Source organism: Cydia fagiglandana, chromosome 9 (assembly GCF_963556715.1).
Source record: "Cydia fagiglandana chromosome 9, ilCydFagi1.1, whole genome shotgun sequence".
Taxonomy (NCBI): Eukaryota; Metazoa; Arthropoda; class Insecta; order Lepidoptera; family Tortricidae; genus Cydia; species Cydia fagiglandana.
The window spans coordinates 19,664,096-19,687,291 of record NC_085940.1 but is presented as its reverse complement, the minus strand read 5'-3'; the positions used below and the strand labels follow the sequence as shown (position 1 = coordinate 19,687,291).

At 37.1% G+C, this 23,196-nt stretch overlaps 1 protein-coding gene across 1 annotated transcript in view; it reads left to right on the top strand.

The window, feature by feature from the left end:
* The window catches only part of LOC134667801 (uncharacterized), a 183,713-nt gene extending 160,517 nt beyond the window's left edge, over positions 1-23,196 (top strand). Inside the window, exons 3-5 of the mRNA XM_063525208.1 lie at positions 5,934-6,105; positions 21,795-21,934; positions 23,173-23,196. Of these exons, the coding sequence (XP_063381278.1) occupies positions 5,934-6,105; positions 21,795-21,934; positions 23,173-23,196 (336 nt within the window). The remainder of the gene's footprint in view (positions 1-5,933; positions 6,106-21,794; positions 21,935-23,172) is intronic.

Here is a 23,196-nt window from a genome sequence, read left to right as displayed (position 1 = left end):
CCGATGGCCCTAGGTTCGAATCCCTGTAAGGGCATTTATTTGTGTGCTGACACAGATATGTATTTGTTCCTGAGTCATGGTTGTTTTCTATGTATTTAAGTACATATTTATATATTATATATATCGTTGTCTGAGTACCCACAATACAAGCCTTCTTGAGCTTACTGTGGGACTTAGTCAATCTGTGTAAGAATGTCATATAAAAATATATATAATATATATAATATCATATAGTGATATAAAAAATAGATAGCAACATTTGTAAATACAACAACCACGAGTACCTGGGTAAACAGTACATTGTAAAAGTCTTAAAATAAATGATAACTACAATATAACAGGGATCTGTATTTGTGGTTAATGAAACATTAAATTTGAAGATGTTAAAGGTCCCCGAATTCTTGATTAGGTACGGAAAGTTTTCTATAGAATATTAAATCATAAACTTTACAAATCTGCCTTAGACTTTAATGGTTTCTTAACTCCAAACTCAAGTGCAGTTGATTACACACCCAAATCGTCGTCCCATTTTATTATAATTAATTGTCTCCTTGTCTGAATCCCGTTCGCGATGAAGTGGCCATCTTAACTGGAAGTTTGGGATTCGAAGTTTGTTAATTTATCAATTCGACCTTTGGGTTTGAGTTTGCATGTTGTGAAAGCTGATGTCCGTTTTGTCGTTCTGTAACTTTAAGAGCCCATCAACATGCACACTAGCGCCGCCACTGTTAATAATCTTGTTTAGGTATTTAAATTTAACGATAGGTATTTAAAAAGGGGGCCTCTACGTACTGTATTTTGTATTTAAGTACCTTTTGAATATGTATATTCAAGAGGTACTTAAATCTATTCGTATCTTAATTTTATAACATCACACTACTAGCGAGTCGACAAATGATTCGAAGTCGATTCACAATTTTATTTTATGAAATATAGTATAGATTTTTTTTAATAATGTTTTCTCAAACATGCAATGAAATATTGATGTTATGTTCCTTATAATAGGCTGCGAAGTATGACGTTTCAGGTGCGGCTAGGACAAAAGGTCGTTAATGGAATTTCATACACATCTTGCAGGCCTAGGCCGGCAAAGTCCTCTTTTTTAATTTTAATTTTACAGATATTTGTGACACAGCATCGTGGCATTCATCCATTAAAAAAACTAAAGGCAGTATTTGCTTTATGGTTCGTAATGACACTCTGCCACTACGCCTATAAAAAAAAAACAAAAAACTATGTTTGCTATAACTAATTTGCAGTTTTATTTGTATAAAATCAACATGAATTTAATAAATAATACATTCTATAATTTTAAATTATAAATTTAACTACACAAATAAAAACATTTAAAATATTTCATCTAAACGTTAGCGGTAAAAAGGTCTACTCAAACACGCGTAGTTATATTTTTTAAATTGTAATGGAGGTAAAGTTGAAAAATATTCATTCTGTTTTATTGGATTTATGGTGCGTTGTTGATTTTTTGACTTTAATATGAGTTCCGACGAAATAATGAAATTAATATTAATTGTAATCGTAGGTGTTGGAATTGGCAGCGTAAGCAGAATTGATTTTAAATAACTTGCTGCCTCTGCCGCCAAGTCAAAGACGAAGTATGTATATGGTTGCTTATGGCAATTTTATTATTTGAGAAACTAAGAAAAATGGCTTACAGTTTATTAGAAACGGTTTTGTGGTATATTTTAAATGAATGTAACTACAAATTCGTCAACACTGTGGAAATTATACTTATTTACTCCATGCATAAAGCAACGATGTATGTGAAACATGATATCAATATGAAAGACTATGTAAACTTATGTGACGAAAACGACAGTCAGACGAATACAAGGCGAAAAAATCGAAGATACATGAAAATATACGGGTAGTAAAAATACACGACTCGTGTAAAACATACGCGTGATAATGATATAGGTACGTGTTGGTTATATTTTGGGTGTAGTTTACTTTTAGTTTTTTCTATAAATAAAACTTGGGTTTCGTGGATTTTTTATTTTATTTATTTCATTGCATGTTTGAGAAAAGCACTATACATACCTCGGCGGGAAATGGGGTTGCCCGCGCTCAGACCTATCTGGCCTCGCTTCGCTCGGCCGTCTATATGTCTTCGGCCGGCAACCCCTTTCGTCCCGGCCTCTGTAGTAATGTACTATTACAATACTATGATGTAAATACAGTAATATGGTCGTTTAGTATTTGTTCGTAAATTCCTTTCCAGAAGGTTGTTAATATAAAAATAAATATCTGTCACCACCCACAACAGTCCTATCCAGCAATAATCGAAATTGCTTCGCATCCCAAAACACAATGGGAAGACACGAATCAACTTTCACATTTCCACTTTTATAAATCTGTGGACCCTAGGGGACAAATCGGGACATTAATCATAAAGCCATTTCGTAAGACAACGTGAAACTGGGAATGGTCTTTTAGGTAAATTCCCTGAAGGTTGAAAAGTCTAGGATTTAAATGAAAGCAAGTGCTATAGAAAATGAAGAAAGTTACAACCTTTTTGAAATGGAAAATTAACAGTCTTTAAGCTTTATTAATGTAACAGATTACTTATGGCTTTGATGATGTTCGGGGAACACTCAGGATTATACAGATGGAGAATGGTGATAGATTGAGTTTTAAAAATAGATAGGTACCCATCTCAGCAAGCGTATTATGGATCGCTTTATCCACGTGATAAAATAACTGTCACTTTTTAACTCTGCGGGATAGAAAGATACCGTTTTACCACGCTATCATGTAGACAAAAATGACCATCACATCCGTACAGCACGGATATCATGGTCGCAGTTTTATCACTTGTCATGTCATGCGTGACTTTCACACTTTCATACTTGTGAGAACGTTACAGGCATAGTGACAGATGATAAAAAGGCGACCATATTAGCCCAGCAGTTAGTAGATAAGTTGGTAATTGATAAAATGTCAATTAAGAATAAAAAAATCGGAGTAAGGAGTGATACAGATAAAAAAATTACGTGGACGTTTTACCTATTTACTTTTATACCTACATTATATGTTTTGCCGGCCTTTAAGATGGGAGAACACTTTCGATCAAAGTTACTTAGTAGCATGTGCGTTGCTGAAACTTTAGAAATCTATACAATCCTTATTATTTGTAACTCCATTTTATATTTCACGGGCCTATAAAGCCCGGTCTTTTGATAGGCTTAGGATATAGATCCAACACGCAGAAGCCCCTTGGAGAGCTTTAATGTCATGTAGAGCGCCTTATTATTATTAAATATACTTTAAATAAATCTCTGTATTATTAGTACATCTCGATTGATTAACTCGCTCGTGCCTATTCAACCGAATCACAAATTATGCCTCATTATGCAGTTAAACAGGTCGGCCTATTTTGCCCGATTTCACCCAGCTGTCATTTTGGTCATCTAGCACTAATTTATGCAATGACTATTCAAATAAGTGGGGCTCTTAAAAGCGATTAGTGGTCGATACGGGAATAGAAATGCTGGCTGCAGTCGTCATACGAATGTCAGTTGCCACCTTTATGCAGAACTATTATTAGCGTCCGCTATTATATTTTTCACAGCACCTTTTCAGAAAAGAGTTTTTTCCCAGCTAAGTGGTACTTTTTTCCCTGTCACCAGGCTATATCTCATCCAGCGTGATAGCTTCTTCTTCTTCTTCACAGATGATCTATTTATTTCTGTTGCGGCCATAACAACAAAATACCTATACTAAAAACAAATTATAATAAATATTTAAGTGGGGCTCCCATACATTTTTTTTGCTGTTTATGCGTAATGGTACGGAACCCTTCGTGCGTGAGCCCGACTCGCACTTTACCGGGTTTTTTTAATATATCCTCCCTTGTGTCCTCTTTGATACGTAAAAACGAGTTCATATATACTTCGTCATATTATTATCTCGTTCTCGGTAGGATGAGCGCTCAAGAGCAAATCAAGCAATATTATACCTTTACGGTACAAAATGAGTTATGAGTTTTTTTACCATTCGCTGGTAAACAAACTTTGGGTTCATTTCACCATGAAATAAAATAACTACAGGCCTATAAAAATATCAATAGCCCTTCATCATCATCTCAGCCATAAGACGTCCACTGGTGAATGCCATAATCGCCACGCTTGGCAGGCGGGTTGGCGATCGCAGTCGAGTACACCGAATTTGAGGGACGCTGCTGCCCGTCCACCGGTGGTCTTGGACGTAGTTTAAAGTAAAGACGAACATATCCCATAAAGGAGCTAAAATTTAGGGGCCTAAGAGTTTTCTTAAGTCTCTACATTTTTGCTCCTTAATGGGATATGTTCGTCTTCGTACATATTCTTATATTTTTACTGTGTTTTGTCTTTTGTTGTAACCTCTTTAATTCAGAACAAAGCCAAATTATCCTGTCTGACATGACGTCACTGTACAGAATTTAATTTATAATTTATTTGCTGGAATCATGGTTCAAACTCATGTTGCAACGAAATACTAGTCCGGCTCAATTCTGTATGCCTTTGACAACATTTTGTCCGAATATCAAACATTGCATACATCAGATGGTCTAGCATGAGTTGTGTTCTAGCACGCGATTCTATAAATCAAGCGTAAATTCAAGTATAGACTCGCGCGCCAGAACGCAACTCATGCTAGACTGAAATTTCAATGTACCTATATCTGACAGAGCTTTTTGAACGCCGTAGCAACGGTTGCCATGCGGTTGACTTAGAACTGACATTTTTAGGGTTCCGTACCCAAAGGGTAAAACGGGACCCTATTACTAAGACTTCGCTGTCCGTCCGTCCGTCCGTCCGTCCGTCCGTCTGTCACCAGGCTGTATCTCACGAACCGTGATAGCTAGACAGTTGAAATTTTCACAGATGATGTATTTCTGTTGCCGCTATAACAACAAATACTAAAAACAGAATAAAATAAATATTTAAATGGGGCTCCCATACAACAAACGTGATTTTTGACCAAAGTTAAGCAACGTCGGGAGGGGTCAGTACTTGGATGGGTGACCGTTTTTTTGCTTTTTTTTGTTTTTTTTTATTGCATTATGGTACGGAACCCTTCGTGCGCGAGTCCGACTCGCACTTGCCCGGTTTTTTAGATATCGTTATGATGTCAAGTGTACCATCAGCAGCAGAAGTTACTAAGCGGGTTGTTCAAATTTACCTTGACACTAAAGACCTTAACACTATTCTCTTAACAATAAAGTCACGTCAAGATCATTTTGAACACCTGGGCCGCTTAGCAACTTCTGCTGCTGACTGTACGTTCGAATTGGTCTGAAAGCCAAACTATAGGGAAACTCGCATCAAAGCTCCGCCATGCATCTAATTAAGTTATGTGTAAACCTGCTCCAATATCCGCTGCCACCGAGTTTCACGACTTTGATGTTTCCTTTCTCTCGATCAAGCTGAGAATTTGTCAGTTAACTCAAGTTATTGGGTCTTCCTGGTACAGATTAGATAACTAACCTACTAACAAACACTATACGTGTACAGTTAGCATCAATAGTAGCAAAGACATATGTAACTTCGTGTAAGATGAATAAAGTCTAAGAAAAAAACGTACCTCGGAAATCAAGAAAAAGTCATTCTCGGATAGATGCCGCACACATCTTTGGCCTATGCTCGGCTAGATGGAAGGCGTGACGACACCGTTTCATATTCAACAATTTTAACACATAGATATCAGTGAATGAACATGGGTCAAAATGATATAAAAATAATAAAATAATTTATCCATATATATTCATTTTTTTGATAATTTTATACGTGTTTATTTTGAGTTACAGTCGTGTGTCGATAGGTGGCAGTAAATTTACAGTGACTACAACATTTACTATGACAGGACCCCTCTATACTATCTATTCTTTTTGACATAAGTGACATAACTAACACCTATCATATCTTTGTCCCCAGTACGAAAGCACGCAAACCTTCAACGAATCCGTGACGAACAGTTCGTGCAATCTCGAGGAGTGCCGGATCGTGGTCCGGCCCGAGCGGGGTACAGCCAAATATACGTGCGAGGTGTCCAGTGAGGGGCCGCGGTTCGCCGTGGACCGGCGGGCTGCCAACATGACGCTAGCCGGTGACTATATAAGATTATTTTTCTACTCCAGCCTTCGAGCAAAACCAGGACCGGAAGGGAGGAGCCCAAGCGATATCTTACCGTACAAATCTTTCTGCCATTTTTTGCGGGGGGAATCATGCACACAGTCGCACTTCTCACTCCACAAAATCCAATCTGTAATGACGACACAAAGACATAGAAAATGACACACGTCAAAGATAAATCTTGCAAACCTCGATCTCTTTTTGTAGTTGGATGAATCACAACACGCGTCGCCATAGCTACAGTTGTGCCTATGCTTCGGCAGAGGAGAAATAGTTCGAATGCAGTCTTCCTTCCCGGTATTGCTCAAAGACTCCAGCACTTCTGTAGTCTGTCAAGCAATTTCCGTCAGAAGAAAAGCGGCAAATTTAAAAAAATGTAGGCGCAAAGGGTTACCTCAAAGAAAATTTAAATTTTGCGCCTTTTTCTACTGACAAACTTGTTTGACAGCCTACTCGTATATTTGTCACTGCTAGTCATGGTATAATAATATACTCCGCCTGGTACTTTCTTCCCGTCTTTTCGTGGTCACGTGACTGACACAAGTCTACGTCATCATGCGACAGCGCTATATGATAATATGCGATAGCGCTATATATAGCGGCCATGTTATTGTGACGTAAGCTTGTGTCACTCTGGGAAGAGAAGACCATGTTTTATTAGACTTATGATATGACTGCTAGTGATATCTAAATCAACTTCATTTGAAGCGTAACACTCTTATGGCAGATGTCGCTAAGGCGCGTCTCAAAGGCGCATATGGTGGAAATATTTGCTGTCCTCGGGTGAAGTCTTGGTAGCTCAGTTTTAAGAGCGATGGGCTAGTGATCAGAGTCGCGAGGACACGCCTCGCCCGAGACAGTGAATGTTTACACTATTTCTAAACCATCTAAGTGGTAAAGATAGAAATTGTGTCACGTATAGCGATGGCGGATAGAAACGACAGGGGTTAATCCGAACAATTCCTTGGAGCACTCCCCGTTATATGTGAAAGCAAAAGTTGTCATTTGTATAAGAGTTATAAAGTCTAAAAATTGTGCTCCGAGTATGACACGCTTACATTGCCACATATAAACCTAGTTCATCATCATCATTTCAGCCTATATACGTCCCACTGCTGAGCACAGGCCTCCTCTCATGCGCGAGAGGGCTTGGGCTAAACCTAGTTATACTAAAATATCTGAGAGATCGTGTTTTGCTCGGAATACATATAAAAATATAAGACCTAGCTAGATCGATTTTTCGCCCCCGAAAACCTCCACGTAGCAAATTTCATCGAAGTCCGAAGAGAAGTTTCCGAGATCCCCGAAATATATAAATATATATACAAAAATTGCCCGTTTAAAGGCATAAAAAATAATAATAAATACGCTTAATATTCTTTTATGCAGCCTAAAATTCTCCAAAGGCGAATTTTACGATCGTAAAACTTTAAAAGTATCTACATTAATCACTAAGCTCCATGAATTTTATAAATATAACTGTCATATTTATATTAATTCTCCAGTCCCTGCAGACTTCAGTGCCATCTCCCACACTTTTGAACTGACAGTTCGTAAACCTTATTACAAAAGGCATAAGGTCCACCGATGGACAGTTACTTCAGTGCCATCTCCCACACTTTTGAACTGACAGTTCGTAAACCTTATTACAAAAGGCATAAGGTCCACCGATGGACAGTTAAGAGTGTCGCTGTTTGTACAACGGAGAGTCTCATCAGTATCAATGAATGTGACGTTTATCTCGCCCCGACTCTAATAAAATGTCAGTCCGCGGCGAACTTCAGAAATAAGTTAAAATTAAAAACTTTGATACGATAACTTTGTTCGGAGACCGTCACAGTTTTTGGGTTCTGTAAATAATAAATTCAGAACCCAAAAACTGTGACGTTCATCATCTTCTTTTGCCATGGCAGCCTGGGGTCCGCTTGACAACTAATCCCAAGAATTGGCGTAGGCACTAGTTTTTACGGAAGCGACTGCCATCTGACCTTCCAACCCAGAGGGTCAAACTAGGCCTTATCATGATTATTCCGGTTTTCTCACGACGTTTTCCTTCACCGAAAAGCGACTGGTAAATATCAAATGATATTTCGTACATAAGTTCCGAAAAACTCTTTGGTACGAGCCGGGGCTTGAACCCGCGACTTTCGGATTGAAAGTCGCACGCTTTTATCTCTAAACCACCAGCGCTGTATTAAATATACATATAAATGGGTCACTCGCATTTTTTATGTCGCAGTCTGCGTCGGTCAGTCAACGCTTTTGGCTCCACAGCTCAAGCTCAGTGTCGAGAAATATTTGATTTGATAATGTTCCTGATAACCAAGTAACTCATTAATAACGTCTGTTCAGTTTTTTATCACATAGCCCAGTATTTAGTTCATCACTTTCACCCAATAGCCTACGCCTAGTTCATTTAAGATTCCATCCAACTCTCAATTCCATCAAGTTCCCCTGGCGGGTGCTGCTGCGTGCCAAGATATTAACCACTGTGTGTACCCACACCTGAGTCACGGCGTATGATTCGATTTTGCAGGTACTGTACTATCTAACAGCATTAGAAAAATGGTGGGTTTCCAAAAGTGGGTATAGCTGCAGGCGTTAATGGGTTAAAGCACACCTCGGACACTGGCGATCAAATGTATGAAACAAACGCGTTCCTACGCACACAGTCTAAGCTCGTATAGGTGATTGCGTGCTAGTGTGAGTGAGATAAGGCGTGCTAGGGTTCCCGCCATTTTGTTGTCAAGTTCGATGACCTCAATGACTGAAAACTCATTGCGTGAATTAGGTAAATTTTTTGTAAGGAAATTTAGGCCACCAAAATATTACGTAAGTTGAAAACATGATTTTTTGTTCATATAGATATTGTGTTGTTTTCAGTGTGATCTGATAGGTTTTGTAAATATTTGTTTAATATTTGAATATTTTACGTGGCCTCCGCTCTGCGCACCTCGTCGTCGCGTCCTTGCCACCCGGTAACTGTGAGGTAACCGAGAGCGGGTTGGGCGGCACTTTCAACGGGAGGCAGGTCCATACTGTACGTTAGTACTCTTTATTATACTGTGGTTAAAGTGTCGAAGGGCCTCGGTTGGATTCGGCTCCACGCACTCCTCCAAAATGTCCGGAACACCATTGTTACGTGACGGGTAAAGACATAGGTACCTACTTTAGAAGTTTCAAAAACTTAACTCGAAACAGAACATAATAACTCGTTTGTTTCAATGGCACAAGAACCCTCCAAAGTTGAGTTCAATTTGCTCCTGCCCGTCTTTTTGAAAGTTCCCATTTTGAATTTAATTAGCGGAATCATGGCCGCAAGTTTTCTATAGATTTATGAGGCTTTGTATTCTCATTGCACAAGTGTGAGCGAGTCGAGGTAGACTACGCGAAGCGTGACGTGTTTAAAGCCCGACCACCTGCCATAAACTACCATTTGTTGGCGGTGTGCTGACATGCGATGAGTGTGGCGTGTATGTGCTTAAATACTTCAGCCACCTAAGAGCTCACGATCATCGCTCTCACCAGCCACAATATCTGAACAAGCGCTCTTACGCCTTGACAATAGAGGCGTGTTCAGATGTTTGTGAGCGCCTTGGCCGCTCCGATATATCTGATGGCGACTGTACTAACGCAGTCACCGTGGCTGAATCCGGCCAGCAAAGCGGTAACCAAGAACATTTTTACCGTATACAATAAATACAAGATTTTTCAACAATCAGGAAAATTTAACGAGGTGAATTTTTAAAGGTTTGCAACTTTTATGGACCGATGCAAAATAAATTTTAGCTCTGCCACAGAAAACAAACATCTAATCTATCCAGCGTTCGTCTCAACATTTGGAAGCGTGTGTAATCACATTTTAGGTATCTTGGGCCCGAGTTTAGTTCACCTCAAACTAGAAGTTTTAACAATGCCCGGGATCTGAAGAATGGCAAGTTTCTTCCAGAAAAAATACAGGTTATTAAATCCAGCTCTGTGTTTAACTTTCAAGCAGTTACGAACTTGCAAATTGCCGGGGGCTATTTTTATTCTTTGTCTAGCTTAAAAATAAATTATTCAGGCTAATTCTGTTTTAACAGCCTGATTCAAATTTTAACAATTTTATTTTTATTTTATTTTATTCGGGATGCTTACTGCCTAATACATAGGTTAATAGACTTATCTACTAGACGCAAATTACAAGCTTCTACATACAGGTTGATTTCTGGTAGACCAGCGGTGGAACAAAAATGGGTTTTGATAACATTAAAGTTTTTTCTTTTTTGATATGTTATTGTAAGCATGTTAAATAACATTCATGTAAAAAGTTAGAAAATTTTAGGTGGAGCGTTCGGCCATATTTAAATTTTCAATTTTTGCTAAATAACTATGTAAATATAAAATTAAAGTTACAAAAAACTTTAACATATTCAATAACACTTTAATTTATTCACAATATTCGGTTTTTAGAAATCTGGAACAGCTGCTTTCTGGTGAACGTAAAAACAGGAATTATTATGTAAATACAGAATTAGAGTAGCTGATATTGCAAAATTACGATATTATCTATCAACTTAGTATACATGTAAAAAGTTAGAAATGTAGACAATGTGCTTGTCTAGATATTGATTTCTCGTTAAGCAGTATAGCCAATATTGAATTAAAGTTTGTAGAGTTAATATTACACGGTCATAATAAAGATCTTACTTCTCACACAAAAGATTAGAAATATAAAATCACGGCGACACTAAATACTGATACGTAAGTATGCATTCCGAGCTTATATTAAGTTACATTTCAAACGCGCGGCGTTTGCGCGCGCCGCGCTGTGCGCCGTGGCAGGAGGCAGCAGCGATCGACGGTCGCGGGCTAGCGGTTAGCGCGGTGCCCTTAAAAATACGCAAACCGTTTATAAAATTATTATCAATGGTAAATAGTTATTTTACACAGTACACTAATGGAAACTTACCTTCCCTTATTTATTTCTATATGTACTAGGGATTGCCCGCGGTTTCGTTTACTTTCTGCCCGCGGTTTAATTCGTTATCGTGTTAAGTATAGAAATAATAGATACATTTGAAAATTATTTTAGGTGCATTGTCATACAGATAACTACCCTTGTTAAAGTATTCTTCAAATTCAATACACAGGTGTCATTTCAATATAATTTTGCTTAATTTGGCGCTTTTAGGTTATAAATGACTAGCGACATACATTTTATAAGAGCGATCATCTCCGATAATATTTACTTTATCATAAAATCAATTTCAAACTAACGTTATTCAATATTTATCATTTTAAAGTCAATATTACCAACCAACTGATCCAATTTACCTACGGTAACAACTCAAAATTTGCATCAAATTAAATGCCACTTTTCTTATCCGTTTCGAACAATCAAGAGGGCCTTTACGAGCTGATGTGGTGAAAATTTTATTTAACCTTCGTCCCTTGAAACCTTCACTACGCTCAAGGTTCAACTTTACGAACCACTCGCTCCGCTCGTGGTTCAATTTTAGAATGTTTGAATTTGTGAATGTGCTTCCTGCCTCGCACAGCCAAACTGTGGAATGAACTGTCCGATACGACCTTCAAACCTTCAAAGACCCCCATCTTAAAGGTCGGCAACGTGCTTGCAACCCTTCTGGTGTTGCGGGTGTCCATGGGCGGCGGTAATCGCTAACCACCAGGTGATCCGTCTGCTCGTTTGCCTCCTATTCAATAAAAAAAATTGTTTCGCTTGTTTGGGTATCAATATTAGCACGAGCGGTTAATCAACAACTTTTCCCCTTGTAAAACAAATAAATAAGGTAGGTGAGGTGCAGGCATATGAGGCCCGGCTAGCATTCAAAAATAGCAGTTGCTCCCTATTATTCCCAATTATTCTGAATTTGTACTTGTTGCTAAGAAGGCCCACTGTCAGTGCAGGTGAAAAGGTCTAGTCCCGGGCCTTATTGAACGTATGAGATGAAATATTAGATTAAAATATTTTAAGATAATTTTCAATATTTTTAATCTCTTATTAATAAGGTCGATTTGAAGAAACTTCTATGAAATTATGACTTATAAATAACACTTGCACTGTGTGGGCTGTCAAAATTGCTGCAGACTTTTCTTGGTCTAACTCTAATATTTTTTCACTTGCTTTATTGACCTAAAGACGTTTTAAAGAATCAAAAAGTCTAATAACATTGAGGCACTTATACTTTTTAAAGGCAGTAACTAATTACAAGTGACTTTTTTTTGTTAATACATAGGTCGGTGGAATTTCCATGTTTGGCGGTCCTCCGCCTTCTCTTTGACAGCCCGATACGACACGACGTTGATCTTTTCCTTTATTTGATCCATGTACGCTCTCCTTGGTCTTCCCCTCTTCCTGTTTGCTTCAACTTTCCCTTCTATGATATTTTTGATAAATTCGTCGTGTCGTATCAGGTGCCCAAGCATCCTTCCTCTTCTATTGTCTATAGTTCTTAACAAACTCCCCCTCTCTCCTACTACATAGGCCACACTGAATGTTTTGCACTATTGGCCACTGGTAAACATTTAAATTATGAATTGTATATTTAAAAAAAATACAGGCTTTTGATTATGGAATGTGACAAATGTTGGCGACAAATCGATCGTCTTTTGTTTTTAATGGCTTGTCAAAGTAAGTCAGTGCGTTGAACGTGGCTTTAACGCGAAAATATTTTTAGAGCTATGATTTTGTTATGATTTTAAAAGTTCGCTTACTCCGCAAGAGTGTAGTGCTTGCATTCAAAATGCTTTTGGGATTGAAGCACCACATCTGAGCATCGTGAGGCGTTGGTATGGTGAATTTAGTAGAGACAGTATTATTCTAGGTAATGATTTTCGTGATGGTCGACCGTCCACGGCGATCATTCAAGGAAACGTGGCTACTGTGAGACGACTCATTGAAGAAAACCCACGAATCACCTATGACGAAATTTGAGGACAATTAGGGATAGGTTCAGACAAATACAAAAGATTTTACAAGAATATTTAAAAGTCGGGAAGCCTTGTTGTCTTTGGATTCCTCACGAATTAACTTCAGTCCAAAAACAGGCACTTTTTGACTGGTGCCGAGAAATGCTGCGTAAGTATATGCAAGGAAGTTCAAATGCTGTATATAACATCGTTACAGGAGATTAAACCTGGATTTACTGCTACGATCCGGAAAAAAGGCATTAGTCCAGTCAATGGGTCTTTCGAAGGTGACAGGAGGCCCATACAAGTTCAACAAGCCAAAAGCGTTGCCAAACATTTTGATCGTCTGTTTTTTTTAAACGCGACATTTTTGTACCGTACTTTTAAATAATAAAAGAACGTTAAATACTGAGCAGTACACTACCATTTGTGTGCTCGCAGTCATTGAAAAACACCGCGAGAGACGACCGAGAAGCCGCATCCTCCTGCGTCATAATAATGCGTCCACCGATACCGCAATAAAGGCAAAAACATTTTTTAATTACGAAAACGTGGAAAATGTCTCTTATACGGATTATAATCCAGACATTGCACCCTGTGACTTCTATCTATTTCCCAAAATTAAGGATTTAATTTGGGGTTTGACATTTAAGACCCCGGATAAGGCAGTTACTACGTTTCATCACCACGTCGAAAAATTGCAGTCAAGTGATTGGGCCTCATGCTTCCAAAAATGGTCCGAGCGAGTGAATATATGTGCATAGAATGTAAAGGGAAACATTTTGAGAAGCAATAAATGTATTATTATGGTTATAAATGGTTTTATTCAAAAGTTACGCAAAACTTTCAGTATGCGTAAAACCTCTTCGTTAGTTTTCTTTTCTTTTACGATAGAATTGCGAAAAATCGATATTTTGCAACAAGTGACGAATTTTAAAACACGGTCAAAGGGAGTGTTTTAACGTGCTTATTATAGCACCGGTGTCGTAATGTAGCACCAGATGTACTGTAAAAATTATGTTAAAAGATAATACTTACTGTTACGAATAAATATTTATACTGTAAAAAAATATCCCACCAAACACATTTTCATGTAAAATTTGTTGCTAAGACGAAACCATAAGACTAGCACTGTCAAAAAGTTGTCAGATCTCTTGTCGAGCCAAGCTTCAAACTCTACAAGCCCTAACTTCACTAACTCTACACCTTAGTCAAAATATGTGGCTTGACTGTTTCGCTACCGCCACATGGGCATACGGTGAAAAATTTATTAAATTCATTATTTTTAGGGTTCCGTACCTCAAAAGGAAAAATACTGAACCCTTATAGGATCACTCGTGTGTCTGGCTGTCCGTCTGTCACAGCCTATTTGCTCCGCAACTACTGCACCAATAAGTTGAAATTTGGTATACACATGTAAGTCTATAGCCCAAGGACATACATGTAAAGTAAATAATAGAAATTCAAAAAAAAATATATATATACCTATATCAAATGAAGGGGCTCATTGTAAGAATGTCAGATATATTTATTCATAATTTTAAAATAAATAGTTTAGAAGTTATTTAAGAAAATACGCAAAAAATGACCATTCCGCCCCCCCCCCCCCCCTTATCTCCGAATGTACTGGGTCTAAAATTATGAAAAAAATACACATATTAGCTCTTTTCCTATAGATGACAGGAAAACCTATTAGAAATGTGCAGTCAAGCGTGAGTCGGACTTAAGTACCTAGTTTTCCGATCCCTACGGGGTTTTTTAAAGACATTTTACTCACTTTTCTCTAAAAAAAATATATTGTTAAAAATTGTGTAATGTACAGAACCCTTGGAACGCGAGTGCGACTCGCATTTGGGCGGTTTTTGTATTATACTTACATACAATAGTTCTTGTAGAAACAAAACGGCCAAGCCACTCACTTTTGGTGTAGAGCTAGTAAAGTTAGAGGGCTTGTAGAGTTAGAAGCTTAGCAAGAGATCTGATAACTTTTTGACAGTGCGAGCCTTATGGTTTCGTTTGGGCAACATTTTACATCAAAATGTTTTTGATGGGATTTCACTTCTTTTTGTAAGTTGTTTATGACAATCTTCCATCCCCTAATTTAAAGGGTTGGGGGTGATTTAATATTAAAAATCCTGAAATAAGTATCTGGGGGCATCTGTTACACAATGTACTTCTTACTGATTCCCCATATAAACCCTTCACCCCGTAAGGGTAAACTTTGGGGTTGAAATCTGCCTTCACCCCGTAAGGGTAAACTTTGAGGTTGAAATCTATTCTATATCCTTCCCCATAACAATACCTATCTACATACCAAATTTCAACTAAATCGGTTCAGTGATTATTGATTTCCCATACAAAATTAAACCCCATCTTCATCCCCTTAGGGATAAATTTTTTTTGAATTTATTTGTTGTTTGTGTACTAAAACTATCTTACATACCAAATTTCAGCTTCTTAGAGGACTTCAGGAAGTACCCGGTATTGATGATCATCAAGTGAGTGAGTCAGTGACGAAATCGAAGTTTTTAGATATGAATAAAATCTAAAGTATAAGAGCTATGCAATTGATATGCTTAATAAGTCCGAGAACTTTGTTTATCTGGTATAATCCAACCCCAAGTTATGAGGGTTCCAAAAAACGACAAAGCGCTTCGAGAAAAGGTAGATAGTGCCCTTGCGCTTTTCTCGTCTTGGCGGGGGCACTGCCGTGCCCCCAGATGTTAAAGGATGAGACTACTGTAACTAATAAAGATTTATGTTTAGTTACCTACTATTTTCGCGTAAAATAATAATAAAATAATTAAATAATTTAATAATTTTAAGTAAATAATTATTTTCACTTGTTATAAATAAATCCTCCTGTTATGAAGTATCAAATATTGTTATTTGTATATGTATAACTCTTAAGTTAAAAACAATAAAATCTGTTATTACCTACTGTCAAAATGATTATTTTTTGCGGGATTAAGTAATACTCTGGTAGTGTTCAATAAGGCCCATAATAGGACTTTTATAAAAGGTATATTTTCCAAGAGTATCGTAATATTTTTATAACTATTTTGGTATAATGAAGAAACTTAAATAAATGAGAAACCTATTTGAGTGAGTTTTTCATACTTCATGTCCTGTTTATTAAAAAAAACTATTTTAATTTAAGGTGAGGCATACGTATTCCGTGTGGGCCGTATAGGCATATACGGCCCACACGGAATATACAATAAGGTAAGTGAGGCCACTTACCTTATTGTATATTCAGGATGTATACCGTGTAATATTGAGCAGTTGGTTTATAATATACATATTATGATATTGACGTTGAATAGGACAGGACATGACAATAGGAACCAGAAATAGGTATAGTTGGTCAAACCAATTTGTCAGTAAATAAAAACAAAAAACTATATTCATCCTTTTCTTTTGGGTGCTAGTACTAGTGTAAGTCAAAGATAGTATGATGATTCTCCCTGTCTATGTTTGAAATGAGACAGTCCTTTGACAAACTATGTATAGTTTTATCATTTATCAAACATTACGCAGATACCACAGACTAATAGCCCCTACAATCACATTTGGCAACAAACGCATAGCTCACTACCCCGTACCTCGCTGTAATAGTGCATGGTCTAAATGGCATTTTTCATTTTTGGCACCATACTTATATAACAAAGCACACAAAACCCTTAATATAAACAACATTAGTAATTTTCAATTAAAAAACAAAATTAAGATTTGGTTAAAATCATTAAGTTATACTGAAGCAGAAGAGCTATTACGATGCGTGTTCTAGTACATACATTCTAAAATAACCAGACACACACGCGCGTAAACACACAGAAACACACACATATTCTAAAAATCAGACACAGAATACTCACACACGCGCGCGTACACACACATCACAGTTTCATCTTTCTTTAAAATTAATTTTAATATTGTTAATATGTCATATAAAATGTCTAACATTGTAACATTACCTACGCTTGTAATTGGGAAGGAACTGGCTCTTGAGACACAGGGAAACCTACTTTGAGAGCCAGGAACCAATGTTATGTAACAACTCAAAGTTGCAATAAAGATTATTTTATTTTATTTTATAGTAAAAAATAGTTGTGAATATCTTGTACATTTTTATTACAATATTAGTCAAGATAATGAAATATAGCTGGTCAAGCAAATCTTGTCACTAAAAAAAGGCGCGAAATTCAAATTTTCTATGGAACGATATCCCTTCGCGCCTACATTTTTAAATTTGCCGCCTCTTTCTACTGACAAGATCCGATTGACCAGCTGTAGGTATTTTTACTTAATAAGATATTTTAATTTCACGTAATGTCCGCATATAATTTATATATGTGCACGGTAAACAAACAAATGAATGATAAGAAAAGACAGACAGTGTTACTGAGCGGGAGGTGGGGCGAGGGGCGAGGTATAGGTAGGCTATGATAGGCTCTCGAGCGCCGCGCCGGCGACGGACGGACCAGCGCGGCGTATCTATGAATTTCGCGCCTTTTTAACTAGATTTTACTATTACAATGCAAGCTACACACAGAAATTTCTTACTTTCCATATATACGCTGCATATATTATTTTATAGTAATAGACTTATTTTTACAGACTCTAATTCAATATTAGATCTTATAGGACAAAAAACGCATATTAATTCTAAAGCATATATCTTATTCTTCTAGCTTTTTAGCTTGCCTATTAACTTATAAATTTAGATATGTTGTTGTGGATTTATTAAACTTTAATTCAATATCGACAAAATAATAAGCTAATTGTAGTTTGACAAAGAAGCACGTTAAAAATATTTCTAATAATTTTACATTATAAAGCGTCATACATATTATAAACAATGGAACTTAAACATTGCACTTTAATTCAATATTAAAAATTCATTACTAAAAATATATAAATACCTAATTTATATCTAACGCTCGTTCTAACTTTTCATCATATATAGCATATATGCTTAAAAATATGTCCTATATCAGATAAGTATCACTTTTTCAACTTTAGAATTATCAAAACTTTTCGTGCAAAAATCCGGTCCCACTATTGAGCTATGGGTCGTGATCCAGAACCACTTTTTCTAACTCTGTAAATGATCCACATTATCATATGGTAGTATTTGATTAAAAGATAATTACTTTAATTATTCTTATTTTTCAAGTAAAATTAATGTTATACTAAGTAATTATGGTCACCGTATGACTTTTGACATACGCTGTATGGAAAGCGACAAGACGTCACATTGAGTAGGGTCACCAAATTGTAAGTATGCAAAAATGTTTTTTCCTACTTGTCATCTGGAAAATAATCATCATTATTGGTGACAAACAATAATTAACAACATCATTAGGCTCATCTTTGGATTCTGTATGATGTCTGGCTCTCTTGCTCCACGACCCGGAAATCACCCTGTATACATGCTAAATAATACTAAATTTGTTACGGTTGTGATCTTGTCATCAAGACTTTGAAGATCGATAACTCTGATTGGTGTATTCGAAATGAAGTGAAAGTCGTCACGATCGACAAGGACGTATCAAAACCATGTCAATTTGTTGAATTAGTATCGACTCCATGGTTTTAATTTCAACTTTTCTTACGACCTTGATCGTGAGTACGAATCAGGCTTATCAGGCAGAAATAGTAGCCTAATCTCCGGCGTACCAATTCTGATTTAAAAAAGGAATAGGTAGGTAATTAGATTTGGATTTAATATGGATCTGATCCAATTATTAAACTATTGTTAAAATCAGAAAACGCCTGTCTGATTGGTACACGCCAAATGCAACGATTTGTCCGCGTGAGATTTTTATTCACTATCGTCAATGTCATATCAAATATCAAAACTGTATCAATTCATTAACTCAGAATGAGATCATTTTTTATCTAGCTTGAAAATTAATTTGAAAATGACGCGTTTTTTGCTGTGCAATTTTGTGAATATGCTTTGCTATTTGAAATGTCTGGTTCTCAGTTCATGTGACAAACTGAATAACAGTATTTAAAGCCACTAGTTAAATTGCTGCCAGACAAAAGGAATTAGTTTTGCTCTGGCAAAATCATTTTCTACCGAATTCAAACATTTCATTTCGAGAGAATATTCTAGAATGTCTCATTTATGTAGCATGCAATATTGCTTGTATAAATTTATTTTTCTACATGCAACAAAACTTAAATACACACACGTATAACTTGTATGATTAAAAAAATTATAATATTACGTTAGTAAGTACACTTGAAGACAATAAAACGATGTCGTCACCATTTTATAAAACTTTTAACAACCCCTCTGAAAGAACTTGTACCAACGCGTGTATATTCTACTTTATTTTTCAGGCCAGTTAGGTGCAACTTTACTCATTTATTTTTTACAAGCTATCCAGCAGGACCTAGCTTTTCTCCCTCCAGTGTCCCCCCATTTCTAAAAATAAAGTACCGTATAGCTATTCTCAGGGCTTACATTTTATCATTAACTATTAAACTTTTAGTTTGTGTGGGTACTAAAATAGGTTATTGCTACTACGATTGCACACCTTCTTCAATTGACTTCAACTTTTCATATTGGACATGTTTCAAATGTCAATATGAAAAAATAAGGGTTACTTTACGTTTGTGAGAGCGTTATGGTAACATTCCATTTCTAACCGCAGCTGCACTACCTGTACTGAACGCGTCGCTGTCATTGTCAATTTCCATAGTAAAATTGACAGTAATGCAGCTGCGGTTAGAAATGGAATGTTACCCTTACTGCGCAAAAAATGAAGGACGCTGCATGCGACGGGAGATGTCTGTCAATCTCCTTGATAAATTTAAATTGAACAGATTTGAACGTTCCAAATGCGACTGCAATGGGAAACAACTATATAACACCCAACTAACATTAGGCGCTAAATTTAAGGGTTAGAAGAGATTTATATAAGCGCCTATTTACTCTTTAGGTGTAGTTAGTGCTCTAAAAATAGGAGTTATAGCCGGCTATAACCCCGTTTTAACCCCGGATTGGGCACAAATTTTATCACCATAAGATTTATAACAGTGCTACAGTAGGGTTAGCGGATAAAAAAAGAGACATAAGAGCGGTATAGTGGAGCTACAATAGTGTTAATTAATTCTTTAGGAGCTATATGGGTTGCATATAGGTGACCACAAACTGTTGTAGTAGAAGAGCGCTAAAGTAGTGCTATAATAGCGTTGATTAACAACTTAGGATTTAAAAGGGTGCCAAATAAGCGACTACTAACTGTTTGAGTAGTAGTGTAGAGCTATATAGATGATACTTTCAGCTTTAGATGGTATATTAGCATTTAAAGTCAATATTTGTAACACTCAAGAAGGTAATTGCACATTTTTTCCTTGGCCCTGCCTGCTTTGGTTGCAGATGTTTCCATTTTGTATTATTATTTGTAAGCTTGCACTGTGACAGCTTGAAGTGAAATGTAATGGCGGATAAATAAAAGCAAATAATTATTTTAGTTCACTGATGCCGGTGTTATCTGCGGATTTATGATGGCGAAATTAATTACACTGTCAATAACTATATGTATTACTAACAAAATTTTAAAGGGCCTCTGATCCTTTGCATATTTATCTGAATATAATATTTTTTAAATTGTGGTCCACCGTATTTAATTTTCGCAAAATTACACAATATACGTGAAGTCCGGTTTTAAATACAACAATACTAACATTATGTCTATATTGAGTAAAAGTATCGATTTTTATTAAGTATTTACGTTCTAATTAACAGTTTTTGTTTTGCTTATTGATTCATCGGTCATATTAACATGGCGCTATAGGCTTAGGTTGTAAGTAAGACTCTAATAACACTATAAGATGTACTAAGGTATTGAATAACGCCCGTCTGCGACTACATGATCTATAAAAGTGACTCATAACTTCTCTTTTCGACTGTAAGTGAGACAAGAGAGTTAAGAAGCGATTGCGAGTAACGGAGCTATAAAAGAGTTTTTATCGCCTGTTTAGAACCTTAAGTGAAAATTGCAGCTGCTTATTACTCATATAGATGTTAAGGTGGTAGAATTCACTTTGAGCTATAACACTAGCTGCTTAAGATCCATTATAGCGGCCAAAACGGCTACTGTGGATCTTAAAGCTATACATGAACCTCTTAAAGACCTTGATGTCACCAGAGCCTGTAAGCTTAGAATATATAGCTATTCTACAGCTGTTATATGTCTTTAGGTGATAAAATAAGTGCTAAGTGTCGGCTAATTGTTTGTTGGGCAGTACCTACTTAAACTCAGGTTTTTTAGGACCTCGTCCGTGAGCAATATTTAGATCTTTGTATAATTTTGATATCAATACGCATCGGTCGCAATTGGTCTTCGTAAAATGCACTGCGAGTTCTGCGAGGTGGTATCATAACAACATCAACACCACAACAAATTCCAAAATCTGAATGCCGCTTCGTTGACAGATCAGTGTTAATCGGTCAAACAGAAAACTGTGTTACGTCTTTCCTGTAGACATATGTACAAATGTACAGTTCGCGCGAACACACTAGTTTTCTCTCCTGTGGGCAATAGTTAACAGCTTGTGGGCATGTAAATAATGATTTTATCATAGTTCTCTAAATAAAAGGAGGACTTTCTTACGTGGATAAGGGTTAAATAAGAAAATTAACCTTTATAGCCCTTAACTCTTGTGTATGTCTACAGGAAAGACGTAACACAGTTTTCTGTTTGACACTAATCTGGTTTCCCCTTCTTCCAGTACTGCCAGAGTACGACCCACTCATCACGGGCCTGCCGACGCTGGTGCAGACAGGCGAGCAGGCGCTCATAAACTGCACGTCAGACTATTCGCTGCCTGCAGCTACGATAGATTGGTTCGTGGATTCTGAACCACAGGAGGTAAGACATTGCTTCTTGTTAACACATTCACTGCCCCCGACGCACATCTGCGTTCACCGTCATACAAGTTTGTTCCTAGGCCACGCCCCCTGGCAGGGAGTGCGTTAATCTGCACATGGTATTCTTTAGAAAGTTTTCCCAGTATGCCAATGATAGTTGAAGTAGATGGATAATTGGGTAGGTACGCGCTTAAAAACAGGATTTTGCATGACGGGTCATGGTTCTACCAAAACTATGTAGTGTAAACAGGAGAGCTAGCGCTCTTAAACTGCACGTCAGACTATTCACTGCCTGCAGCTACGATAGATTGGTTCGTGGATTCAGAACCACAGGAGGTAAGATATTGTTTCTTATTCTTCTTCTTCTTCCTCGCGTTATCCCGGCATTTCGCCACGGCTCATGAGAGCCTGGGGTTCGCTTGACAACTAATCCCATGATTTGACGTAGGCACTAGTTTTTACGCAAGGGACTGCCATCTGACCTTCCAAGCCAGAGGGTAAACTAGGCCTTATTGGGATTAGTCCGGTTTGCTCACGATGTTTTCCTTCACCGAAAAGCGACTGGTGAATATTAAATGATATTTCGTACATAAGTTCCGAAAAACTCATTGGTACGAGCCGGTGTTTTGAACCCGCGACCTCCAGATTGCAAGTCGCACGCTCTCATCGCTAGGCCACCAGCGCAGATATTGTTTCTTATTATTCTGCCAATTATATTCTTTTGAAAATGTTATCCCATCGTCCAACCACCCTAAGAAGTAAGAAGGCAGTCTAGTGGTAGACTTTCGACACTTGAGTCGACTTCAGAAGTGGGTCGGAAGCTACAGAGCTAATAGCATGATCCGGGCAATACTAGAAGTCATGCAACTATATTGTTACTACTAGTTAATTCCTTGTTTCATAAAATACCTATAAATGGGGCGACTGAAACATTAGGTTTGAAGAGGCAATATAAGAATTCGAGAAACGAAAGTCTAATATATATTTTAATTAAATTACTTAGTCCAGCACATTCTGGAACTAATTATTGAATTCAAATTTAAACTGTTGTGAAACATACTAACATTGAATAATTTTACGGTTTAGACTCACTTGTTTTTAGTCACTCGCGCGACATGTTTCGGAGAGCTTAGGTCTCCTTTCTCAAGCACTAACAGTCCGAAACATGTCGCGCGAGTGACTAAAAACAAGTGAGTCTAAACCGTAAAATTATTCAATTATTGAATTTGTTCGTTTCAGAAAATTATTACTTTCAGCTCTTAA